Consider the following 23764-nt stretch of genomic DNA (forward strand, 5'->3'; position numbering starts at 1 on the left):
ACACATGAGGCTCAACCCCAAATTCACTCTAATTTCTTTGTAGCCCTTCCTTCCCACACTGCAGACCCTATCATTTTGTCTCCTGCACTTGCTCAGCAAGAACAAGTCCTTGAAACCTTATTTGAAAGGTGATATTATGCCATTGGCAATCTCTTTCGACTTTTCAAGAGAGCAGAGTAAATAGTGTTAGCATCATATGGCTTGTCTGATCTACTCATGGAGATGCATTATCTATGAACTTATTACAGAAGTCCAATTCATATCTTTATTGGCTCTACATGCTGTATATTGTCATAAAATTCAGCTTTCAGTCAACACTCTACATGTTATTCTGGTAATGGAAGCAAATATGCTGTGTTGAAACTACATCTCAATTAAACACCTTATGACTATTTTTCGTTACTGGATTTCACAGATTCAAAGCACTTATCCACATATAACAGAAGTGTCTGGTTGGCTTGGAGGCAAGGACACGTCTTGATGAGAGCCACCAGCAACCTACAAAAGTAGAAAGGAGGTGACACAAATATTTCAGACTGCGATACTAAGCAGAAATGATTGACAAAAGAAAAACATAAAAGGACAGGTAATGATACATGTTTCTGCGAATTTTCCGCGCAAATTCTCCTGATAAATAATACATATGCAGAACAGTAACAAGCAAATCAACCAAACATTGTGGTATACAGATCATGCATAAATGCCATGCGCGCTAAGAGAATTGAAGGTTGAGAAGTTTGTTTTCTTGGTTCAGATGAGAGAGAATCCGCATCTCAAGAGTGATGTTGCATTTCAAATGCAAGTATTTCATTAGACCGACCTCCTTTATATTACTTCCATGTAGAACCACCAAGTCTGATCACCTCTTCACTGCTGTCTCTTCTAGGAACCCTTTCCATGCCACCATCTCCTCTCTGTTGTTCTCCCACATCACCATAAATATCTTTAAGCTTTGCCAGCTTGCTAGATGCATCTGTTTTCTCCTTGTTTCCATCTCTCTGTGGACTTGAACGAGAACCAAAGTGCGCAACACTAGCTTGCAAGCTTCTACTTCTGCTCCTGCTCCTGCTCCGGCTCCTGCTCCTGCTACGGCTTCTATGAGAACTAGTTTCTTTATAATGGCTGCTTCTATAATGGCTGCTTTTTTCATCATCCCTTCCATATTCTCTGTCAGAATACTTATATTTCCCATCATAATCATGCCTCCGCTCCCTGTCTCGTTCATGATCCCGATCTCTGCCCTTGTTCCTTTCACGATCTCGATCCCGGTCCCTGTCTCTCTCCCTTCCCCTGTCTCGGTCCTGGTCTCTGTCTCGACCCTGGTTTCTATCTAAGTATTCTTTGTCAGAGTTATCAACACTCTGGCTTCTACGGCTAGGAGATCTTCGTCCATCATCACCACCGGATCTGTGATAAGAAGGTGGCGGTAGGGTACGACGAACAGGTGATGAGTCCCTGGTTGATGCACGATGTGGAGCACGTTGACCAAAAGAAACTGAAAGCGCAGCCTTTACGGAAGGTGGCCGGCGAGCAGTCTCCTCAGATCCATGACGGGTGGTATCTCCTGTCACACCAGCATGCTTGCTAGGAAGCTTCATCTTTTCAAGATTAGATACAACCTGACGCATTACAGGAACAGGGATGCGAGGAAAGAGTGTGTCAAAGTAATACTGAAAGACAGAAACATGGTGTCAGTTCCTTTCTCTATGACAGCACTGATTGAAGAGCATCAAATAGTTGACAATGAGACACGGATAATAAATGCAACATGCTATCAGATCATTCCATATTGAGATGCTGAAACTTGAAAACAATAAGCAAATCTAATACACCACTAGCCACTCTAAAACAACTACCTAGAACGCAGATGATTATCAAGATTCAATCGCAGTTCAGATAACACTAAGATCAAGAAAACTACACATGGGAAAAAAGACAAAATCAAGAAATGCAACTCAACAACAAACAATTATACAGATCCTTAGGTCATGCATGCTTCAAACTGACAAACAAGAATTCAATCTCTTAACCTCAAGATATTTCAATATCAACTAGAGAGTAGAGAAATCAGGAGTATAATAAGCACCAAGAGGGTGCAGTCTAAACGATAACATAACTCGAACACATAATTCTACTATGACGAGTAGTTAACCACTTCCCAATGGATCATAAATTGATACAACTCATTGACACAAACCTAATTCACCAAACTGAAAACTTTTCCAGCAAATAAATGCAATAGCGAAATGCCATTGGTTTTATAAGACAAAATAAAATAAACAAAACCAGCCATACATCAAGAACTAGACAACTGCCAAGGAGATAAGGTTTCTTGATCTTAGACAAAACACTTTCTTCATTGCGGAGAACTGACAACTCTAGATTTTGGGTTCAATATAGGATATCTGTTGCTTGACAAAAGTTTGGATGAGGCATCACCATCTCAATCAGACATATATTTTCCAATCAGATAATTTTATTCAATTAGTGATAATCCAGTTAATTTACATTGTTTCCCCTGCGACCATAACGAGTGACAAAGCAAGAAGAGCTCTCAGAAAATTTATTATACTTAAGAGTCTAATAAAATACAATGAAAACAGCACAGAATGAAACACAACATCCATCAGACAAATAATCTAATTATTTCAACAAGAAATTGGAATCAAAATAGAAAAGTTAATGCATTCGCAGAAAATCCAGACACGATGTTATTGAAAAAAAATTCATACATTTTTACATATCTTCGTTTTCAGAAAAAGATACAAAGGCTTCTCAGCCGGGAAAATAATTATTTGATATTATGTTCATACATTTGGAAAATAAGCAATCAACTAATCAAGCAACCTCTTATAAGGTTTGCGAGGAAAATAAAGCTTGCGATAGGAACAAAATCATATGGCAATTGAAGTATGGTTTGCAAAAACAACCTGTCCCAGAAGCAGATCACGCACATATGTTCCCATCGTAGTCATTCGTCCACTAGATCCAGGAGAGAATTCCTGAAACAAAAAAGGTGACAAACTCAGTATGTGGCTTGTGGAACAAGATCCAAGACAAAAGTATTAACTATTTTCGGCATTTATACCATGACTTGCATAATGTTTTTATCAAAATGAATCTGAAGTGTTGGAAAAATACCATAACCCTAAAAATATCACGATCAATGAACTTATTCATTTTTATCTGCATCAACTATGCTGCAGAATGCAGCCTTATTTGCAGATAAAAACTACTTCACCACAAATTCTCATGATATATTAGGGGCATGTGCAGTACATCTCTCAAAAGCTTAGCTTTCATCTATACCAAAGTGCCCATCAGAAGTTGTATCATCCTTTATACATCGGCCTCAACTGCAGTCCACCAAAATTTTGCCAATCACACAAGCACCATCCTTCTAGATCTTATTCCACAATCATAACAATCAAGAACTAACCAACTGACGAATAATGGCAAGCCAATCGAAGAATGCGTTTTATCATTTCCAAGTTCCGACTCCAATTTAAGAACTTATATCCAAACTTTCTTTGTTATTTTAGTAGCTTTATCACGTTGTTAGCTCAATCAATCATCCGAAGTTGAGGCACTCAATAAATATTAGCTAAAGCCAATGTATAATATTTAACTGATCTATTAACATGATCTCTTGATTTCTCTTGATTCATGCCTGTGGCTTCCTCTAAATAGTTTATCATCACATTAAATAACCCACCAGCTGGAAAATTCTATATCTAATAATATAAAACTAATTAATCCTCCAAAGTTCTTCATGATCCAAAAAAGCATCTCAACTTGAAAATAATTGCAAACAGTAATGGCAAATGGTAATGGGTTTGGATAAGAGTACACTTCAAAATAATCCGATATTTCACATTTTTCAGCTTGTTATTGATCCCAAATAAGCTTAAGATTAAGCATTGCAGCAAAAACACCAAAAAAAAAACTTTTACCACAGGCATAGTGCAGAGCTTACTAGGAAAGACTTTTCCAGATACAAATTATACAATATAGGAAATACATGCTTATAATGCAGAAGCAGGAAGCCACATTCAACAAATTAAATAATGCCTTGCCATCTAAGATATTCAATTAACACCAGAGACTCGGACATCTTATTCCCTGCGAGAAAAAGGGGGGCAGGGACTTAAAACAACCTTCCAACTCAAGCAAACCCAACACAGAGGCTAATGTACTACAGATCAATTGACAAAAAACTGAAAAGGAAGCATGACACTTCCAACATATACCTCTTCATCTTTAACATATGGTTCAAACCAATTCCACAGTGTCTTTGGATCAGCAGCATATCTCAAGTAGAGAAATCCAATCTGCAATTAAATTTTAAGAAATAAATTGCATAACATCATAACCTTAAAAGACTTATGACATGCAGGAATTAAGCCTTAGTGCAAAATCAAATACGAAAAGTCTAACCTTTAGTTCCAAAGAACTCAAAGCATGCATGTCTTTATATCATCGACAGGAATATAAAGTGGCAATTAAAGGGTTCACAATTAAATTACTATAAAATTACAACTGAAAATATCAGTAAATGAAACAGATAAGACTCCAAATCTTACTCACTATATCAATTCCACAAATTTTCACCTTAATAGTTAATAACAAGATTTTATATGCAACATGAAACCAAAACTAATATAAGGGCTGGCATATTATTAACAGTATATAAAGATAACTGCAACTACTCAAATTTCCCTTCTTTCTATTCAAATTAGATTGGCGAGAAATTATGTACCCCTTGAAACCTGTGCTTAAAATCCTCAAGGTGCCAGCCATGAATAGACATCCTACACCTGCTCTTGGATTAATGATCTATAACAATGACATTTCTTAGAAAACATCAACATAAATAGCACTTGTAAATGCACAAGCAATGCAGAGCAGCTAGTTCTCACCGCCCTGATGTAAGGAGAATCCGCGTGCTTCAACAGACCGTGCATTTGTTTAACGGTGAGCTTCATAGTGAAAAACTTGTACAGAAGGCAGAATGCAGTGGAAGGGCCACGGCAATTCCCGGTCATCCATGGCTCGACATGGTCGACTTGATTGTAGATTTCATCAATCACTTCATGGTAAGTCTTCAGCCGGTACAGCTCTTTGAAATAATCAGAGGACAGAATGTTCATACACAGCACCTTCTCCAACAACGAATCTATAGGCTTTCCAGACATTTGTATCTCCATAATGAATATCACTAGTTCACTACAATCGTAACCAATCCAAATCGGAACCCTAAAACTGAATATCGAAGATTGAAACCAACAATAGAAAGACGAAGCAATAGACAAGTAACTGAACGAATTCAAGCAGTGTAGCTATGGCGAAGAAGCTAATGAATGAATCGTCGAAGGCAGACAAAGGTATTGATTGAGTCGGGTTGTCGCAAGAAGCTTCAGTCCCCCTCTCACCGCATGTGCGTCCGTCCGTTGAAGGGGAAAAAGAAGGGACGAAGCGTTGACCATATGGATATGGTCCATATGGATATACCATTTATGTGGGACAAAGGTCCGGCCTGTGACCCGACCCACTTGTGTTGGAGAAGGCCGCTGTCTACCAATTAAATGCTGGGTCGGCCTGTTTATTATAAACCCTAGCCCTGCATGCTGAAAAGCCGTCGTGTCTATACACATTGGGCCAAGAGGGCCGGCCCGCTTCATTTAGAATAAAAGGAGTGCGAGAAAAATTACGAAGTATGTGAATGCCTTTTACTTGGCCAAAGCCTTTGAACAAAGGGAGAAATGAAAATTAGGCCTTACAAAGTATGTCGATGGATACTTTTTACTTGGCCCAACCATTTGAATTTCTTTATCTGAGATGCGTGATTTGCGAGTTATTACGAATGCCATTGAATTTACTAAAAATCTAGTGATTATGGATACTCATATTATAAAATAAAATAAAAAAACACCTTTTGATCAAGAGCAATGCTACTAATCCTCAATTTATGATCCGCATTTTATCCCCAATCCATGTGATATGTTGTCATTGATTATAGTATAAACTAGTTGCATGTCCGCACTTCGTGCGTCACATAATTAGTTTGGAAAATAAAGATTTTTGACAATTTTTCAATACTTTGTTACCATGATAAACAACAGAGCTTGAATTGTAGAAAATGAAGATAATTGTGAGATGAACAAATAACTACAATACATTTTTCTTAATATGCTAAGAAATAATTTTCTAGGAGGGAGCAAGAAATTTGATACATAAGGAAAAAATATGTTCAGAGTTTAACAATTCTTGTTTGCATTGTTTTTTTCTACAAAGTGGCAAAGGTCATCAAGAACATGTGTACGGACAACATTCTATGCATAATAGTAAATGGATAAATCATGAATCACATTCTAAACCTGAGTACTCAGTAGCGTCAACAGAGCGAAAATATGTGTCCCTATTTATTCACGCGACTAAAAGGTAAAACTGAAATATTTTTAAAAATGGTCAAGTTTGAAGTGCAATATACTTCACAAAGATTTTAATTATAATGCAGTACATTCAGTAACAAAATAATAGCACTGCTATATATAACATGACATTATTGAATTGTAACATATGATTGATCACATGAGGTGGAAAAGACGTGATGATTGAAAGCTTTTCTTAGTACAACTTCAATTTTATTTTATTACATGTGGTAAAAGTTTGAGCCATATAGAAGCTTCTAAAGCACTTCAGTATTTTGTAATACTTTTCCATAATTATTAGCATTTATTTTCTCATAATTAACATCTTTAATATTATGTTTATTTAATTTTTGGTGGGTCTTTATTATTAGCATTGATGATTTTCCCATAATTAAAGGGAAGCTTTTTACCCCTCTTTTTGTTATTCTCCACAATTTAAGGGGAAACATCCTTGAGACCTCCATTTTATATATATAAATTTAAATTGATTGATACATATGTAGGACCTCTTTAATATCCAACAATTTCACATGGATTGGGGCTAAAATGAGAGTTAAATTGAGGGTCTCGAGCATTTTTGTTTAATTAATAGGTGTAGCTCATGTAGAGAGCCTTCAATAAATAAATTTTGTATTGCCATTAAAGGGACTAATCATGGGATTCCTACAAACTTCAATTAAAAGCATTGCATTAGTAGGTTAGTTTTCCATTCATGACCAACCATAATGTACATGTTTGGTCTATTTTTCTTGTTTAATTTCTCTCTTGGTTACATAACGGCTTTAACAAGAAATTATGATATGTGGGGTGGTTAACGACCTTTTCTTCACTTTTTAACTTAATTGAGAACACCAAAAACGACATTGGGCCTAAAAAGCGCACTATGAATTTTGTGAGTAAACTTAGACAACTCAACGTCCAAAGTAATTGCTTTGGAGAGTGAGTTTCTCCACTTAATAGCTAATCTACTCAAAGTAGGGAAGTGATAGGTTGTTGGTTGAGATGGTGAATTTGACCACGTTAACTTTTAACTCAAATGGGAGATCGTGAGTTCAAGTCTCATGAGTATTTTTGCATTTATCGTAATTTACGAGATATGCTCTTGCTCAGTCCAGAGTGTGCGAATACTACCCTGTGTTATCTTTCTGCACTGGGTCGAGGCCCAGGTCTCAATTGGTCCTTGGAGGTTGCAGAGTCTTGCATGTGGCCGAGTTTACTATCCAGTTATTCAGTAGGCAGCTGGGTGGGTAGAGTTGAGGAATGACAATATGGAAGTTACATTAGTCAAGAATTGAATGTGTACTAGGTCGAGGCGCGCCCAGGTCTCAATTAGTTGATGGAGGTTGCGGAGTCTTCCATGTGACCCAAATTTACTAGTCAATTATTCATTAGGCAGGTGGGTGGGTTCCACATTAAAAAATAAAAAAATAAAATAAATAGAAGATGATGAACAATAAGAGGTAGAGTTGATATTGAATGACAGTATGGAAGTTACATAGTCAAGAATTGAATGTGTAGGGGGAGCATGAGAGGGAGATTCAAACAGAAAGTTTGGTGTAAAAGAGCATGCAAATTAATTTAATTTCTTTGTGCATGTTTGTGATGTGGCAACAGAAAGTGCTCATCAACTAATAAAGAAAGTTACTAATTGCCAAACTTTGATTTGTGTTAAACCCTAGAGCTCGCTAGCTATTTAAATTCACTTGATTTGTGTGTTTGAATACATAAGCTCAAGGCAATTAGTGCATCGTTAAACATGGAGACACCAAAAACCAATTCTCCAAACAAGGTTGCTATATATATATATATATATATATGATTCTTCTTCTTCTTGTTCATGCTCTTCAATTTTTCAATACTTGTGTAAGCTACTTACAATAATTTAGTAGGTGTGGAAGGATTCAAACATTTCTTTGGCTTAAGTAAAAAAAAATACTGATTATCACTAGGTCAAAATGTTTCTTTCTCTCGTAGATGTAAAATTCTGAATTTGGTATGTACGACTCAATGAATTTTTTCATTCCTTTACAAGGTCTTCACTCTCAGTGTCACCTATCATGTTGACTAGGCATGACATTTTCTTTATCCACAATAATTATTACAAAAAAAATTACCACGTACATATGCAATAGTCTAGTCTCAATTAATTAGTTCACATGTCCTATCATGCATGTAAGTTGTATGAATCTTGAAGTGAAAGGATGATCAAATTTGTTTCTTTTACACAGACAAGAAACGAAGCCAAAGATCGACTTGACAAATATAAGGTAATTACTCTAATATATATATATATATAAGAATTCTCATAAGCGCACCAACTTTACGCACTTATCTCTAGTCATCTCTCTATATGATATAATTAAGGGGAGTTCCTTGATTGTACAGGCTGCAGCAACATCAAAGGCTCCTGCAGCGAAAGAGAATACAAAGCCACGAGAATTCAGACTCCATACTGGACAAAGAGCTCTCAGACGCGCAATGTTCAATTATTCGGTGACCCTTCTTTCAATCACTAATTTTCAATTAACATGAATTTAATTTGGAGCGTAAATTAATTTAATTAGTTTTTTGATTTGTTAATTACAGGTTGCGACGAAGATATATCTGACAGAGATACAAAAGAAACAAGTTGAGAGGTTGCACAAGGTAATTAATATAATCAAGCATTGAAAATTTGCAAAAACTTTTCTTAGGATTTGATATGATCAGCAAATTAAAGAAAGTAATTATATATATATATATATATATGGTTAATGGGATTGCGGCTTAGATTATTGAAGAGGAAGAGGTTCGGATGATGAGAAAGGAGATGGTTCCAAGAGCCCAATTGATGCCTCTATTTGATAGACCCTTCTATCCACAAAGGTATATATATACACACACACACACATATATACAAACATTTCAAGAAACTTGCTTACTCTCACTAATTGGACTCTTAATGTATGCATATATATATATATATATATATATATATATATATATGTATATATGTAGGTCAAATAGGGCATTGACAGTTCCAAAGGAGCCAAGTTTCAAGATGTTGAACAGCAAGTGTTGGAGCTGCATTTCTGGCGATGAACTCCACCATTTTCAACACGCTTATGACTTTCAAGCCCATTAACTGAAACCACATAATATCATATAATTCCAGTTATGCCTTCTTCTTCTTTTCTGTAATCTTCGAAGACATGTAGTAGTTGTGTAGATAATCTTTTTTCAATTTTCTCAGTCAAGTTTGTGTATGTGTGTACCTGTAACCTTTTGTCATAGTTAAAGAAATAATGAGTGAAAATTAGTGCAATTTTATGCTTCTACTATAGCTTCTATATGAAACCCCAAACTAAAATTTTAGTACAACATTGACTGAACTGCAAACAAAAGATTTATTGGGATAAACTACAATCAAAATATTTGAGAGAGTAGTTATTCGACTCGATCTGTAACACAAGCCCATCATGATCCTTAACTATTACATCGGCAACCCCTTTCGAACATTTGGGCCACATCATGTACACAACTGATCACCCTCCTTGGACGAACCTTGCGGCGGAACCCTTGGGTTTTCAAGGTATTGGATTCTCACCAATGTTGTCGTTACTCAAGCCGACATTCTCACTTTCACTTTGTCTACCCTTGCTCACATGAGCTCTTTCCTCTAAGGCAGAACACGGCGTCACAAAATAAAAATTAAAAATTTTCAAATTGGTGACGAACTTTTCAGTCGCTAATTTGCCAAGACTTTAGCAAAGGAATTTTAAAGTTTATTTATTGTTTTATTAATAATATAAGAATTCTAGTTTAGTGACGGAAATATAGTGCAATTCCGTCGCTAAAACACTCTTCCATGCATTCGCGGCATGCTTGAACTTGCCCTTCATGATCGAACTAATTTTTTTATGAATGAAAGAAGGCTCGAAACTAGAAATTAAAAAAAAGAAGAACATATTAGTTACATAAATGTTTTTGTAATTAATGTATAATAAATAAGAATAAAGAAAAATGTACTTACACAGAGTCAGAATATGGTTAGATCCACATACGACCATCTGCAAGATCCAAAGCCCTAATCTTTTGGAAGAGGAGCAACTGAACGCCTGCGTGTCTGGTAGCGGGATCTGGGTAGTGGATGCATGTGGGGTAGGGTGCATATGTGGAGGGTTCTGGAATATCGTGAAGATGGGCGATGGGTTTTGCTCCCACCTCTCGAAAGTATATAATTGGGGAGGTGATATCATATTTGCATAGGACTCGATGGGTGGGTGTAGACATGTAGCGAATTCACAGAGGAGGGGATGAGGCTATGTTGTGAGGGGAAGTATGCTCCGTAGGCACTCTACTAGTGCCAAGTTGAGGAAAACGACCTCAACCATATGGAGTACGAGTATAATCGCTCAAATGATCACCCAACATCAAGAATTTAATGACAAGATTATTTTTAATTGCTAATATAGAGACAAACTAAAAGAAACATCCAAATATAAACAAACACTTGAACACTATAACTATCTTCTCAGTAAAAAAAAAAAAAAAAAAGAACAAATGAGCAAGATGTGTATGTTGTGCTACCAAGTGTCAGGACTATCTCATAAATCTCATATCATCTAGGAGAGGAAGTGTGATGCCCTGCTCTGCGTCATATGAGGCGAGGTGTGGGGGTTACTGTTCTGTGATGAAATACCACATCGGCCAAGGAAGGTCCCTGGGTGCAGAATATAATGAGCTGCAGACCTTAAACTATTGTCCAATCTTTTCTGGTATGGGCCGGAAGGGATTGGGAACTGCCAGGTTGGGCTTGGTATGGGCCAAGTTCGATGGTTGGTGGGGAGATTGGGCTTTAGTGGGTCGGGCCGTTACAGTTGGTATCGAAGCCGACCTTGGTGGGTATGTGGGTTTCGTCCCTTGCGTCTAGTCGGGGCGCGGTGCCCGTGTCTGGCGTGACCCACGGGGACGTGGGCTCCTAAGGGGGGTGGACTGTGATGCCCTGCTCTGCGTCATATGAGGCGAGGTGTGGGGGTTACTGTTCTGTGATGAAATACCACATCGGCCAAGGAAGGTCCCTGGGTGCAGAATATAATGAGCTGCAGACCTTAAACTATTGTCCAATCTTTTCTGGTATAGGCCGGAAGGGATTGGGAACTGCCAGGTTGGGCTTGGTATGGGCCAAGTTCGATGGTTGGTGGGGAGATTGGGCTTTAGTGGGTCGGGCCGTTACAGGAAGGGAAGTGCAGAATATAATGGGTCAAACTTTCAATCCAATAACAACTAGTTTCTTTGGAGAAGTGCGCCCAATCCCATTGGAACTCCGCAATTAAGCATGCTTCTGTGAGAGTAATATTGGGATGAGTGACCTCCTAGGAAGACAATGTCATGACTCGTGAGGGCCAATTGGGCCCAAAGTAGATAAAGGGTTACTGGACTGGAAAAGACAGGCCGTTACAAATCTTCCTCATCTTCTCTAGTCTAGTTAAGTTCATTTCACTACTTTTTCTGTTTGCAAGTACTTCTCCTTCAATAATATATTGTTAGTAGTATTACTAATTTGCATAGATCTTAGCAAATTGGCAACCTGTTTTGTAGATATTTCTCATGGATCTACTGGATCGTTGGGTGTGATATGCTATTTTGGTCGATTGACAAGCTGTTTATGTGAGTTTTTCTGATTTGGGTTTGTTTCTTCTTCTGATCTGTTGTTTTGGATGGTTTTCTCCATGGACTGCCTTTTCTTCTTGAGATCTATAGCTAGTGTGTGTTTCTAGTTAGTGGAGTTAGGATTTCAACTAGAACTTTTGATTTTGTTTCGTATATATGAAAAATCTTGACACTATTTGGTCGTCCCCTATGCAAAGTAGTGTTTTTCAATCCGACCCAAGTCCATTTATATTGGTTGGTTCTCAAATGATTGAGTTCTATCCAACTAGCATATTTAAGCTCAAAAGAATAGAATGATCTCTTAAGAGGGTAAATAGTCACACTACTTGTGTCGCATTCTCAATTTTGTTTTTGTACTTTTGGGTTTGGGTTAGATTTAAAACTCCAATTTGTATTTGAAAGTTTTTATTTTTATGATTATGTTGTTAAATACTTAAATTGTAATTTTATTTTTAGCAATAAAACTTCTTGAGTTTTTTTAAAAAAATTCAAATCCTATGTGTGAGTGTTCATTGGGAGGCACATGTGGATCGATTTTTTAAGAAAAGAAAAACATCTGTCTTACTGGGCTGGGCCATTTAAGTCTAAATAGACAATTATCTCTCTCTCATAACAATTATCTCTCTCTCATAACTTCGTTGTTTAAGCTGCATATGGTCGTGAGTACCAAACAAAAAATATCTGAAGCAGCAAAAATGGCCTGCAATTCGCTCTGTACCTTCTCAGTCTCTGCATCATCTTCTTTACGCAGACATTTTGTACCTCTTTCTCCTCCCTTGAACACCATCTCTTTGTCTTCTTTCTCAAGATTAACCCCAAACCCACAGTCGTCTTCTCCTTCTTCTACTTGCTCTTGTTTCAGAAATCGACGCAATGTCAATCCCTGTGTCTTCTGCATTTCATTCAAACCCACTACTATCAGACCCTACAAATATGTCAGGAGCAGGTTCAATTGCAGAAGCAGTGGTACGGAAATGGAATCAGAAGCCGATGTTGGCGTGGGAACTGGCCTGGATGTGGAGTGCACTGTTAGTACAGATTCAATGTTACCCAGTGGTGATGACGGAAAAGAAGAAGTCATGGATTTAAGGGAGTTGGGGGTTTTGGTTTCGCCCTTCTTTTTTTGGGGCACGGCCATGGTTGCCATGAAGGAGGTGTTGCCAAGGACTGGTCCCTTCTTTGTTTCTTCTTTTAGGCTGATTCCAGCAGGACTTCTTTTGGTTGCTTTTGCCGCATACAAAGATCGGCCTATGCCCTCCGGCCTTACTGCTTGGCTTTCTATTGCCCTCTTTGCTCTTGTTGATGCAACCTGTTTTCAGGTAATTGGTTCATTTTTCTTCCCTTTCTTTAATATTCCATTGGTGTCTTTGCTGTAATTTTGTGTCAATTGTATGAGTATTTAAGTATTTGTTATAATGGTGGAACTGAATTGAACAGGGGTTTCTGGCTCAAGGATTACAGAGGACTTCTGCAGGTTTGGGCAGCGTATGTATGTTTATCTGTTTGCTTATTTGCTTATGTTAAAGACTCGAAGTTGATTTTGTCAACTTTGCAAATTTTGATATATTTCTTGTCAGGGTACTCTTGAGAAACAAATACTAGTGTATCATTTTTTTTTAAAACTCTCGTGGCAGGTGATAATTGACTCGCAGCCTTTAACCGTGGCTGTGCTGGCAGCCTTGTTGTTTGGTGAGTCAATTGGATTTCTAGGAGCAGCTGGGCTTATACTTGGTGTTGTCGGGATTCTACTTCTTGAGGTCAGGTCTATATATCTTTCACTAGGAAGTTACTTGCAACAAACTAAGCTTTGTCTTATATCATGTATTCTGATGCATTGTCAATATTTGAGTCAACTTTCTAATATTTGCTTGTTAAAGTGTTTGATTCCTGGAAACATCGTTTCAACAGGCTCACTGCAAACATTTGAATTACTGTGTTTGAAATTTTGGAATAATGATACTCCATTATAAATTTGCATGTAAAGCCTTCTCTGGATTAGTTGTTATTACTCTATCTTAGTTGATTAAATAAAAATTTGATAAAGATGTGACCATTGTTGTATAGCAAATTTTGTGAAGCATAATGGTTTGAGGTCAAAGGGGAGACGAGGGCTCATGGAGTAGTGTTTCAGAACAGGCGAGACAAGATTGTGTAATTGCTTTTTTAGTGTACTGTTTGTGTGAGAATGTTAGAATGGAGAATTTTTCATGATATAATGTTGACCCTTACATATTCTTTGAAGTTGTAAGTTTGGTCCTTTTTGAGTTGGCAAGATATGCGGAGGCATTGGGGGAAGAACCCTTGAGAGTAGTGAATGTATTGCTTACTAGAAAATTTGGGAATCGGAGAAGTTTGCAGTTTTCTTTGATTATATTTTCAAAACGTATGATGATTTTAATTGCCCACGTACTTTAACTAAATGCCAAATAATGTCCTTCACTTTTATCCTTTCAAAAGAAGCCTCTCTGTGACCATTTTCATGCTAGAAGAGTTATGTTTTTGTACAGAGTTTGGCATGAAGGTAGAAGCAGAGGGGCTCTTTGGATAGAAAGGAGGACATGGCACAGAAGTGCCGGGTGTTCCTTTGGTTGAAAAAAAGAGTAGTGGATGGACACACGGGCTCGAATTAAATTCGACCTCAAAGGCTTAATTAGTTTAAATAGTTTGCTTGAAAGCGCACAAGCTGAACTGAGCTTAACAGGATTTATTTAAGTGTATTTAATTATCGGTGTCAAAGCTAAAAGCTTTTTTCTGAAATAATGTTGGGGTTTACCACATGAGTCCATGTGAAAATAGTGAGCATTTCTCATTTTGGATTTGTGTTCGTAAGGTCTGACAAAATTCTATAATGGTTGTCAACCTGCCGTAACTGCAAGTATGCAACCCTTGTCTAAAATACTTCAAATATATGGGTGGTTTTTTTTAGTTCGAATTTCGAAACTTTAAATATCATACATGATACATAGATAAAAATGTGTTATATGAGGCTCGAATTCAAGCTTAGTCATTGTATTAGTCAAAATCAAACTTTTCCTCCCCTCATAAACAAAAATCAAGTAAGTTCATCTGTAACTGTAAGCTTGTCCTTCATTTGTAAGCTTGAACTGACTGGGATTGACAGGCATATTTTCTATGGACCTGTCTTACATCCTTATGCACAATGGATTTCATCTAATAAGCTAAAATGTTGTGGGGACATACTCAGTTTTCTTGAGCTCCTTAAGGCGGAAAATATTTTTCTTTTCATGTTCAAGCTTGTAACATATTCCTGTATTCTAGCGGCAATTCAAGCACAGTTTTTCTTGTTAGTTCTTCTCTTATGCTTTGTTTTGATAATGAGATGTCTACTGCAGGTGCCTGCACTTTCTATTGATGAAAGTAAGTTTTCACTGTGGGGGAGTGGGGAGTGGTGGATGCTCCTTGCCGCACAGAGCATGGCAGTTGGCACAGTTATGGTCCGCTGGGTTTCCAAGTACTCTGACCCTGTGATGGCGACTGGATGGGTACGTTGTCCCAACTCGCAACACTGCAGCAATCCTGTCATCTTTTTCTCTATGATCTGGTAATTTGTCATGGCAAAAACTAACATACTCATGGTTTTGTTTTCTGCATTTTTGTTTTTTCGGTTCTCATTTGCTTTTCTTCTGTTTAATATCAGATGACACTCAGTTCAAAATAGTTTCAACTAAATATCCCTTGTTTGCAGATGATCAGGCACATGTGATTCTTGTGAATATTTTCTTTAGAAAAGTTGTGGGATGTCCTCACTGCCAACTTTTGGACATACAAACTCTTAATAAAAGGAATGCAGACTGTAGACTGATGCACGTTAAAATTTTATTGCAGCACATGGTTATTGGTGGCCTCCCTCTCGCGGTAGTATCTTTTCTCAATCATGATCCTGCTCTTAGCGGCAGTTTTAATGAACTTTCAACAACTGATATATTGGCACTTCTATATACCTCCATTTTTGGAAGTTGCATAAGTTACGGGGTATACTTCTACAGTGCAACAAGAGGTTGGGATCTACTATTCTACTCTTAACTTATTTCTGACTTTCTGGGTGTCTCACCATTTTTTTTATGGTTCATTTCCTCCTTGAGATAAGTTGGTCATTTGGTACTCAGTTGTATTATTCTTTTGATATACAACAGTATCATGCATCAGTCTTTAGCGAATTTACTTGATGCCTAATCTTAATTGTTTGCTTTATTTTGAAATGGGTTTCTTATACATTGCAGGAAGCCTGACCAAGCTTAGTTCCCTCACCTTTCTAACTCCAGTTTTTGCTTCAATTTTCGGGTAGGTTGATCCAAGCATAACAATAGAAAAAATTCAAGATGCAAATAGATTGGAATGTCTCGGATAGCTTTTTTGATATATAACGAAAATGTGAATAATTGAATCATTTTACTATTCATGCCCGTCTTTCCTTTTTGTGTTCTTTTTCACGAGTACAGGTTTTTATATCTTGGTGAGACTTTTTCACCCTTGCAAGTGGTCGGTGCTACCATTACTTTAGTAGGAATATACTTGGTCAATTATCGGGACTCTGTCAATTGAAGCATATGGTCTGGAATGATGCTTTCACAATGCGAGTGAAGACAAAATGAGGGCGAGATTGGCAGGTCACCGAGTTTCCTGAGTCTACATCATACTACAGATATATGGATCTGGACCATGTACATACAAGAAAGAAAAGAATATTAACTGAAGAAAAAACTTTGGAACAGAGGCTGTTTCCTTTGAAATACATGTAAAACTAGTTGAAATTGTACGAAGTTTTCTCATAGCTTAAAAGGATTGAATTGCTCCAGCTATTTCCTTGACCAAGCTGTATAGTATTGTTAAACTACCTCTTTGATGCTATGAAATTATTTGCTCTCCAGTTAATGATTTATTGTTTTGATTTCTTTAAAACTTTGGGGATTTGTTCTTTAGTGTGCTATATCATGCAAAAATATTAGTTGTTTATTAAATGAGAAGATTGGAACTTGAATTGAAGTTTTTTGACATTCTAAGCAACAGATAGTGGTTCCGTTCATCCCTTGGATTGGGAATGGCAAATCTGGACTTCTACAGGAGAAATAGGCATCTGACAATACTCAGTATGGCTTAACGCAGCTGCATTATACTTCTTTGCTTTTGTTTTTTTCTCTTCATAACTCTCGCAGAAGGTAGAGTTCTTGGTCATTGTCAAACAAATTCATGGAAGGTCCAATCTTCGGAGCCAGAAGAACTAACATCAATAGAGGTAGAAAAAGAACATCACAAACATGATAAATGAATATATGCAAGAGCAGAAGAAATCTGCTTTAATCCCTTAGACAATCATCTAATTGCTTCAAATAAGAAAAGGAAAATGGTTGCAAGTATGCAACTGAAAAGCTACAAATGAATGAAACAGTTTCAAGTCCTAAAACTACATCGAAGCAGTGGCAGCAACAACAGGAGTTGCAAGAAAACCATCACCAGAAACAACCATGTTACGCCCAATTCCACGATTCCTTTTACCACTCACGCCCCTCCTAGCCTCATCCATAGCACGGCCTGATTCGGAGAGTCCTTGTCTTTGAAATGCCGGAGCATTGCTGTGATCTTCCTCTCTGCCATTGAATCTTGAAGTCCAGCAACCTGCTGAGTCAACTGAACTTGGCTCCCATGAAGAGGAAGACATTCCCCAGTTCTGTTGAGCACCAGTGCCCGAAAAGCTGTTGCTGCCAGAGGACTCTTGCTCATCCATGTCATCCTCTTCACCTGATGTGCCACCCCTTCTCACTGTCACATACTTGTGAAAGCTTGGCTCCATTAGGTCATCATTAACAACAACTTCGGATTCTACAAAAGGGTCTTTTGCTTCTGATGCTGTTTTCTTCCCCACAAAAGTGTAGCCAGCCTTGTTAGAGTTGGATTGATCTGTTGGAAGGACTCTTCTGTCATCAGATAAAGCACATGACAGATTGGAGCTTGTTGTGGAGTTTAGGTCAGCAACTGCTTCAAGGATGGAACAGGCCTTGGAGACACATGCTGGTAGTGAAAATGAAGGCGTGTTTGTGTTCGTATTTGTGTTTTTCTGATGAAAATTTTGGATATCTTCAAGTAACAGCCTAGTATAAGAAGGTTCAGCATTCAACAAAGCTTCAGGGTTGATGTCTAGATCCCGGGATCGACGAGATGACCTGCTTCTTGTTACTGTTTGGGGTTTCAGACTCTCAGCTCCTGCAGGTATCACAGTGGTGGTAGTAGTCTGTCTCTTAGCCTCCTCTACAATCTGTTTCTGTTCTTTCACCAAGCAATCTGCACTCACATCCTTCATGTTTTGAGTCCCTTTGTTACCCTTCTTATGGCTTTTCCCTTGACCAACTACTCTATCATTGTTCATCTCCAGGTTCTGCTTCTGGATCACATTCAACATCATCAATCAGAAGAACATTCAACACCCATTATAATGCAACTAGTATGAATACAGTTAATATTATTGGCAAGGGCAAAGGAAGAAAAAAAATACCTGATTCAGAACAACTTCTGCTTCAATTTCTTTACATTTGTGGTTATTGCTACCTGGGGCCTTGTCGATGGAGGATTGTGGGTATGCAAGTGAATTGGGATCAATCTCACTCAACGGGTTCCTCCTGTAAGGCGATTGCTCAGCTTTCCTAGAAGAGCTGCGACTCAACGATGGCTGCTGTTGTTGATTTTCCTTGGCATTAGCTCTTGCAGGGGACTGAGAACGCGGTGACGCTACACCTCTAGTCGCTGCCTCGCCACCCACATTTCTCTTGACCAAGGTCCTTTTAATTGCAGCTGATTCCCCACCATTATTGCTCCTCTCCAAGGATGATGAAGAAACCGTAGGAGGCACTGAGACCATCTTCCCCGGCCTATTAGCAGTACCCACGGCCCCATTAGCATTTGAATTTGCATTATTGGTGTCGGATCTTCTCCCCGGCGATCGACTAACCCTTCTACTACTACTTCCACCAGCACCACCACTTCTCTCTCTGCTTCCAGACCTCTGCTGCTGCTGCTGATTGAGGTCTCTTTCTCTACTAGGTGTCCTCCTCCTCCCACTCGGAGAAGAAGAAGAAGGCCTATTATGCCTCCGCTCGCGTTGACGATGCTGGCGTTTCTCTTCCCCATCACCCTCATCACTCCCTTTCACTTCTTCAACATCAAAATCATAACTCCTCTTGGATCCAGAGTACTTCTTCCCACCAGAAGAATTAGCCTTCCCGGACGAGTTGCTCCGGCTGAGTCTCCCACACTGTATAAGAATCGCATCCACCTCTTCTTTGCTGCAACTTGATGTCCTCACTTTACCAACATTGCAGACTTCATCTTCAATTTCTTTAGGCCTCTCCTTATCATGACTCTTGCTGTGCTTAATCACTAACACTTCCTTCTTCACTATGGCGTCCTCTCCTCCTCCTCCTGCTTCTGTTTTCTTCACTTCTTGAACTTGTTTGATTTCTTCCACTTCTTGTTGTTGAGCTTTCTTCTTCTGGATTTGAATCTGAGTCTCCAACTTGTGGGTTTCCATGGAGGAGGAAGAATGTGATGTTGGTATGGCTGAAACAGTAGAAGAACCAACTTCTTTCTTGCTCACACAACAACCCATTTGAACCAAATTGTCGCATGCAGAGAGTTCACACTCTATTTGGGGTTAGGTTTCTGTATTGGGGAGAACTGAATGAGTTTTTGTATCAGAGAAGAAGAGAGAGAGGGTGCTCTGTCCAAGAGAGACTCTGTTTTTTTAAAAAAGGTAGTCGCTTTTTGGAATTAACAGAGCAGGAATTCAAAATTTTGAGGCTAAAGGCGGGCAAGAAAGTTGTGTGTTTGATTTGAAAAAAGAGAGCCGTTAGAGAGAGAGAGAACCGTTAGATGGGATCTACTGTTGTTGCCTTGTTGGGTCTTCTGACTCTGACCTCCGCACGTGCCACCAACTTTCCGTTTTTATTAATTAAAAAAACAAATACTTTCCTTATTTATTAGATTCGTGTATCCTAATTTAAATTCTTCAATTCAAATTCTGTAACGGCTAAATTGCTTTACTTTTGTTTTTTTTTTTTTTGCTTATTTATAAATTATAAGGGTGAATTGCTTTTACTTTTGTCAGGAAAATTCGGTATTTTTTTTATTTGTTTATAGTGAAAGAGAAAAGAAAATCTATCGAAATTAAAGAATTTATTAGATTAATGTTATGAAGTATCCACTACAATTATAAAAAAACTATTTTGCAAGTTTAAGTTATAATAAATGGATAAGTATCCAAACCGCTTTTGTACAAGAGAATAATGAGTAGCTCAGATGACACTTATGTGTGTGGTATCTCATAGAAGTCTCGAGTTCGAATCTCCTCCTATACTAAAAAAAAATGACCCATGTATCACCTAGACTTCTCTATAACCTCGATGTCAACCACCCCATAATTTTTTGACCTCAACTCTTGGCCTCTTACCATTTTGACACTAGGTCCTACTATCAATCCTTTTCAGATTGACTCGTCATTCGTACATCCCAAAAGAAATTTCGATCCTTGAGTCAATTATCCTTACGTCTTTGTTAATATTTCATTATTTTCTTCTGTTTACATTAATTTTATCTTCGGTGAAAAAATTACATCGACAAAATACTAAAAAATTATGAGTTTTAAACAAATAATTCCTAAATTATAAAAATATATATACGAAGAAAAAAAGATGGAGATTAAATAAGTAAGTTAAAGAAAAGAAGGTGACGAAAGGCATATGAGATGTATATGTGGTTGCGTTTAGGTGTTAGCCCGTCGCTACCAACTCCATGGCATCATCATAAGCATAAGTCAAATAAGGGCCGTTCACCACCCAAACACGCCATACATATAAAGTTAATAATTACCACATCACTAATACCTACTCTCTCTTTTTTTTTTTTCCATTAATTATCAATTTATTTATAATAATCCCACTAGTTGCAAAGAATAAGATAACCCATTCATAATCACATTTCAGAAAGGAATAATTTTTCTATGGACCATTTGTTTTTGATTTATTGCTTAATGTGATGTTAGTTCAAAGCTACAGGATCTTCTAAATCATTAGTCCTAGTGCTTTTATACAAAAAAAAAAAAGAAATTAATTTACAATTTTAGTGAACCTCTTACGGATTTGGAATGTCCTGAATTCGATTCTCATTAAAAATAATATCTTTGTGGCCACATATTGGGCTTTAATAATCCAACTTACCTTGTCGTTATGTGGAAAAATTCTATACACATGGACCTAATGATTTGAGTTTAAGCCTATGGATTTATAAATGACAAACTTATATGGTATCATTCCCGATTAAAAAAAATAGTTGCGCCATTTCCTCGTTGACAAGGCAAAGTCTTCTATATATATATTTTATTATACTGGAAGGGGATGAGGGAGAATCGAACTCAAGATCTCTATGAGATATCATACAGATAAGTATCATCTGAGCTACTCGTGGATGTCGATTCTTTCTAAATATTGCGTCACGTTGTGTTATTTATGATATATCAAATCAAAAATCATATAGTGAAGAAAATAGTTAATATATGTACTACATGGTGGTGGCTACTTGGCTCCATTATTTGTAATGTCACATGCCTGAAAGTCTAGAAGAATGAATAGCAAGTCAGTCCAAATTGTATACAAACACGCGTTGCATGTAGGCATGTGAGAAAGTAACCTACTCCCATAAGACATTATATCATATATTATAACCTCTTAAAGTCAAAGAAATGAACCTTCAAACCATCCACATTGTATTTGACTTGATCAACCAAAACTTCTTTAAAAACAACAAAGAAATTCATTCACCACATAAATTCTTAGCATTCCAAATCCTGGGTTGCTTGTTTTTCATCAAGAATGGCAGATAATAATCAGCAGAGAGTGTTTCCTGTTCATGATGTTGAGGCACCGCAGACACCAACAGCTCCCTTGATGGCTCGGGGCACCTCGAAATCCGACAACAGAAATCCGGCCGACAATCAGCAGCAACCGCCGATTCGACGTACCATTCCGGTGAGGCATGCAAAACCACCCAAGAGGAGAAGAAGCTGTTGCTGCAAGTGCTTCTGCTGGATATTTAGTCTCTTGTTGCTTCTGATAGTTCTGATTGGCATTACTGTTGGTGTCTTATACCTTGTGTTCAGGCCAAAACTACCAGATTACTCAATAGACAGATTGCAAATCACCCAATTCGATCTCAGCAACAACAACAGCTTATTCGCCACGTTCGACGTGACGATTACTGCCATTAATCCGAACAAGAAGATTGGGATATACTATGAGGGAGGAAGCCATATAAGTGTGTTGTACACAGACACACAACTATGTGAAGGTTCATTACCAAAATTCTATCAGGGTCACAAGAACACAACTGTGCTCAATGTGCCTTTGACTGGACAAACACAGAATGCAACTGATTTGTTCACATCATTGCAACAGCAGCAGCAACAAACCGGTATGATTCCATTGAAGCTTAAGGTTAAGCAGCCTGTGAGGATTAAACTTGGTGACTTGAAGCTCTTCAAGATCAAATCATATGTTAGGTGCAAATTGGAGGTGGATAGCTTGTCTGCTAATAATGCTATAAGTATTAGAAACAGTAGCTGTAAGTTCAAATTTAGGCTATAAATTCTTTTTTATGTGGATGTAATATATATATATATGCTAGGGGTTGTTATAATTTCTTTTATTTGTATTCTACTATTTTTGGTTGCTCTGTTCTTTATGCAGGGGAAGGCTTTGTATTAGTTTTCTCCCCCTCAGACGGTCATACGATTGATGTATTTTTTTTTAATAATACCTATGCAGGCATAATATATTTCCAGGTTTTCTTTTCGATACAATGTTTGGTTGCTTAAACTTATAAATTAGTTCCCAAAACTCTGTACAAATACAAGAGTTATGTGTTCAGCAATATCAAGCAGGAATTTCCAATAGATTGACATTAACTTTTTGAAAGTCCTTGTTATATTAAACCAGATAGCTTTAGTTGTGGTTAGATATATATATATCTAAAAAACAGGTGGTTGACATATATTCATCAGTTCACACAGGAATAAAAAAGAAAAGAAAAGAGAAAAACATACAATGATCCTCTTATGTAGTAGTATGAAAGATGGTCATGCAAAAGGATAGGCCACCTTTGTCAACCAAGAGGGAGAAGGCCATGAAGAGAACCAGTTGTTTACTCCACGACGTTTCCCCTGTACATAGAACAGCTACATTGATTTTTGGCATTACAAGAGATGCAAAATAACACGCTTCTAACAAAAAAATCATTAAACCATGAAGAAAGTAGAACTTCACAAGAATTGATTACTTCAAAATATCTGCAACAGGTAAATTTACGGTTCAGGGAATTAGGAGTGCTGCTTTGTGTAAATAGTAGAGGAGAGCAATCTCATGCAGAAGTAATTTGAGAAGTTGGCTATGGAGATGAACAGGCAGGTTCTTACAATTTTTGAGGGATGGCTAAGTTAGCCGGATCATCTTCATACATTTTCTGGTGGTAAGTTAGGTTTTTGTATGTTCTTACCCAATTTTCAGTGTTCAAAATGATCTCTTCATCAATGCCTTTTCGATTGTTAAAAGCCTTGTCCGTATGCAAATACCAATAATTTATCAAAGAAAATAAAGGAAAAACATGTGTAATGCCTCTCCCAT

The 23764-nt window shown here is 37.6% G+C and overlaps 5 protein-coding genes across 8 annotated transcripts; 3 read left to right on the forward strand and 2 right to left on the reverse strand.

The window, feature by feature from the left end:
- Window positions 1–201: 201 nt before the first annotated feature.
- LOC119995150 (pre-mRNA splicing factor SR-like 1) lies at window positions 202–5496 on the reverse strand. Of its 4 annotated transcripts, none has more exons than XM_038841551.1 (5): window positions 4920–5489; window positions 4251–4331; window positions 2931–3002; window positions 821–1670; window positions 202–498 (listed from the first exon to the last, which is right to left on the reverse strand). In XM_038841551.1, exons 1-4 carry the CDS (start codon window positions 5205–5207, stop codon window positions 831–833), a joined length of 1281 nt encoding a protein of 426 aa, XP_038697479.1. In that variant the 5' UTR covers window positions 5208–5489; the 3' UTR covers window positions 202–498; window positions 821–830. The 4 variants fall into 4 exon arrangements, 3 of the variants coding, with proteins under 3 accessions (XP_038697479.1, XP_038697480.1, XP_038697478.1); XM_038841552.1 differs by lacking the exon at window positions 202–498 and adding an exon at window positions 4760–4836 and having other exon boundaries at window positions 541–1670; window positions 4920–5061; XM_038841550.1 differs by lacking the exon at window positions 202–498 and having other exon boundaries at window positions 541–1670; window positions 4920–5488.
- Window positions 5497–8170: 2674 nt separating this feature from the next.
- Window positions 8171–9748, forward strand: LOC119995705 (protein TPX2-like). The gene is made up of 6 exons (XM_038842215.1): window positions 8171–8220; window positions 8660–8698; window positions 8817–8924; window positions 9018–9077; window positions 9202–9296; window positions 9429–9748. Exons 1-6 carry the CDS (start codon window positions 8188–8190, stop codon window positions 9553–9555), a joined length of 462 nt encoding a protein of 153 aa, XP_038698143.1. The 5' UTR covers window positions 8171–8187; the 3' UTR covers window positions 9556–9748.
- A 3005-nt stretch (window positions 9749–12753) lies between these two features.
- On the forward strand, window positions 12754–16978 carry LOC119989562 (WAT1-related protein At3g02690, chloroplastic). The gene is made up of 7 exons (XM_038835173.1): window positions 12754–13402; window positions 13521–13568; window positions 13718–13840; window positions 15437–15586; window positions 15930–16101; window positions 16325–16385; window positions 16544–16978. The coding sequence occupies exons 1-7, from the start codon at window positions 12779–12781 to the stop codon at window positions 16644–16646; spliced, it is 1281 nt and encodes a 426-aa protein (XP_038691101.1). The 5' UTR covers window positions 12754–12778; the 3' UTR covers window positions 16647–16978.
- Window positions 16979–17308: 330 nt separating this feature from the next.
- LOC119987852 (uncharacterized protein At1g65710-like) lies at window positions 17309–19824 on the reverse strand. The gene is made up of 2 exons (XM_038832752.1): window positions 18592–19824; window positions 17309–18480 (listed from the first exon to the last, which is right to left on the reverse strand). Exons 1-2 carry the CDS (start codon window positions 19699–19701, stop codon window positions 17506–17508), a joined length of 2085 nt encoding a protein of 694 aa, XP_038688680.1. The 5' UTR covers window positions 19702–19824; the 3' UTR covers window positions 17309–17505.
- Window positions 19825–21841: 2017 nt separating this feature from the next.
- LOC119994428 (NDR1/HIN1-like protein 6) lies at window positions 21842–22941 on the forward strand. The gene has a single exon (XM_038841229.1). It carries the CDS (start codon window positions 21959–21961, stop codon window positions 22727–22729), a length of 771 nt encoding a protein of 256 aa, XP_038697157.1. The 5' UTR covers window positions 21842–21958; the 3' UTR covers window positions 22730–22941.
- Window positions 22942–23764: the final 823 nt, after the last annotated feature.

Source organism: Tripterygium wilfordii, chromosome 3 (assembly GCF_013401445.1).
Source record: "Tripterygium wilfordii isolate XIE 37 chromosome 3, ASM1340144v1, whole genome shotgun sequence".
NCBI classification, from domain to species: Eukaryota; Viridiplantae; Streptophyta; class Magnoliopsida; order Celastrales; family Celastraceae; genus Tripterygium; species Tripterygium wilfordii.

What these genes read in the sequence shown, in the direction of transcription:
- LOC119995705 (XM_038842215.1), top strand. Translation starts at nt 8,188, where the DNA reads ATGGAGACACCAAAAACCAATTCTCCAAACAAG. An exon ending in ATCGACTTGACAAATATAAG is followed by an intron (nt 8,699 to 8,816) that starts GTAATTACTCTA and finishes TTGATTGTACAG; the next exon opens with GCTGCAGCAACATCAAAGGC. An exon ending in AAGTTGAGAGGTTGCACAAG is followed by an intron (nt 9,078 to 9,201) that starts GTAATTAATATA and finishes ATTGCGGCTTAG; the next exon opens with ATTATTGAAGAGGAAGAGGT.
- LOC119989562 (XM_038835173.1), top strand. Translation starts at nt 12,779, where the DNA reads ATGGCCTGCAATTCGCTCTGTACCTTCTCAGTCTCTGCATCATCTTCT. An exon ending in TTGATGCAACCTGTTTTCAG is followed by an intron (nt 13,403 to 13,520) that starts GTAATTGGTTCA and finishes TGAATTGAACAG; the next exon opens with GGGTTTCTGGCTCAAGGATT. An exon ending in CTTCTGCAGGTTTGGGCAGC is followed by an intron (nt 13,569 to 13,717) that starts GTATGTATGTTT and finishes CTCTCGTGGCAG; the next exon opens with GTGATAATTGACTCGCAGCC.
- LOC119995150 (XM_038841551.1), bottom strand. Translation starts at nt 5,207, where the DNA reads ATGGAGATACAAATGTCTGGAAAGCCTATAGATTCGTTGTTGGAGAAG. An exon ending in ATTCTCCTTACATCAGGGCG is followed by an intron (nt 4,332 to 4,919) that starts GTGAGAACTAGC and finishes ATTTAATTGCAG; the next exon opens with ATTGGATTTCTCTACTTGAG. An exon ending in GTGATCTGCTTCTGGGACAG is followed by an intron (nt 1,671 to 2,930) that starts GTTGTTTTTGCA and finishes TCTGTCTTTCAG; the next exon opens with TATTACTTTGACACACTCTT.
- LOC119994428 (XM_038841229.1), top strand. Translation starts at nt 21,959, where the DNA reads ATGGCAGATAATAATCAGCAGAGAGTGTTTCCTGTTCATGATGTTGAG.
- LOC119987852 (XM_038832752.1), bottom strand. Translation starts at nt 19,701, where the DNA reads ATGGGTTGTTGTGTGAGCAAGAAAGAAGTTGGTTCTTCTACTGTTTCA. An exon ending in CAGAAGTTGTTCTGAATCAG is followed by an intron (nt 18,481 to 18,591) that starts GTATTTTTTTTC and finishes AATGTGATCCAG; the next exon opens with AAGCAGAACCTGGAGATGAA.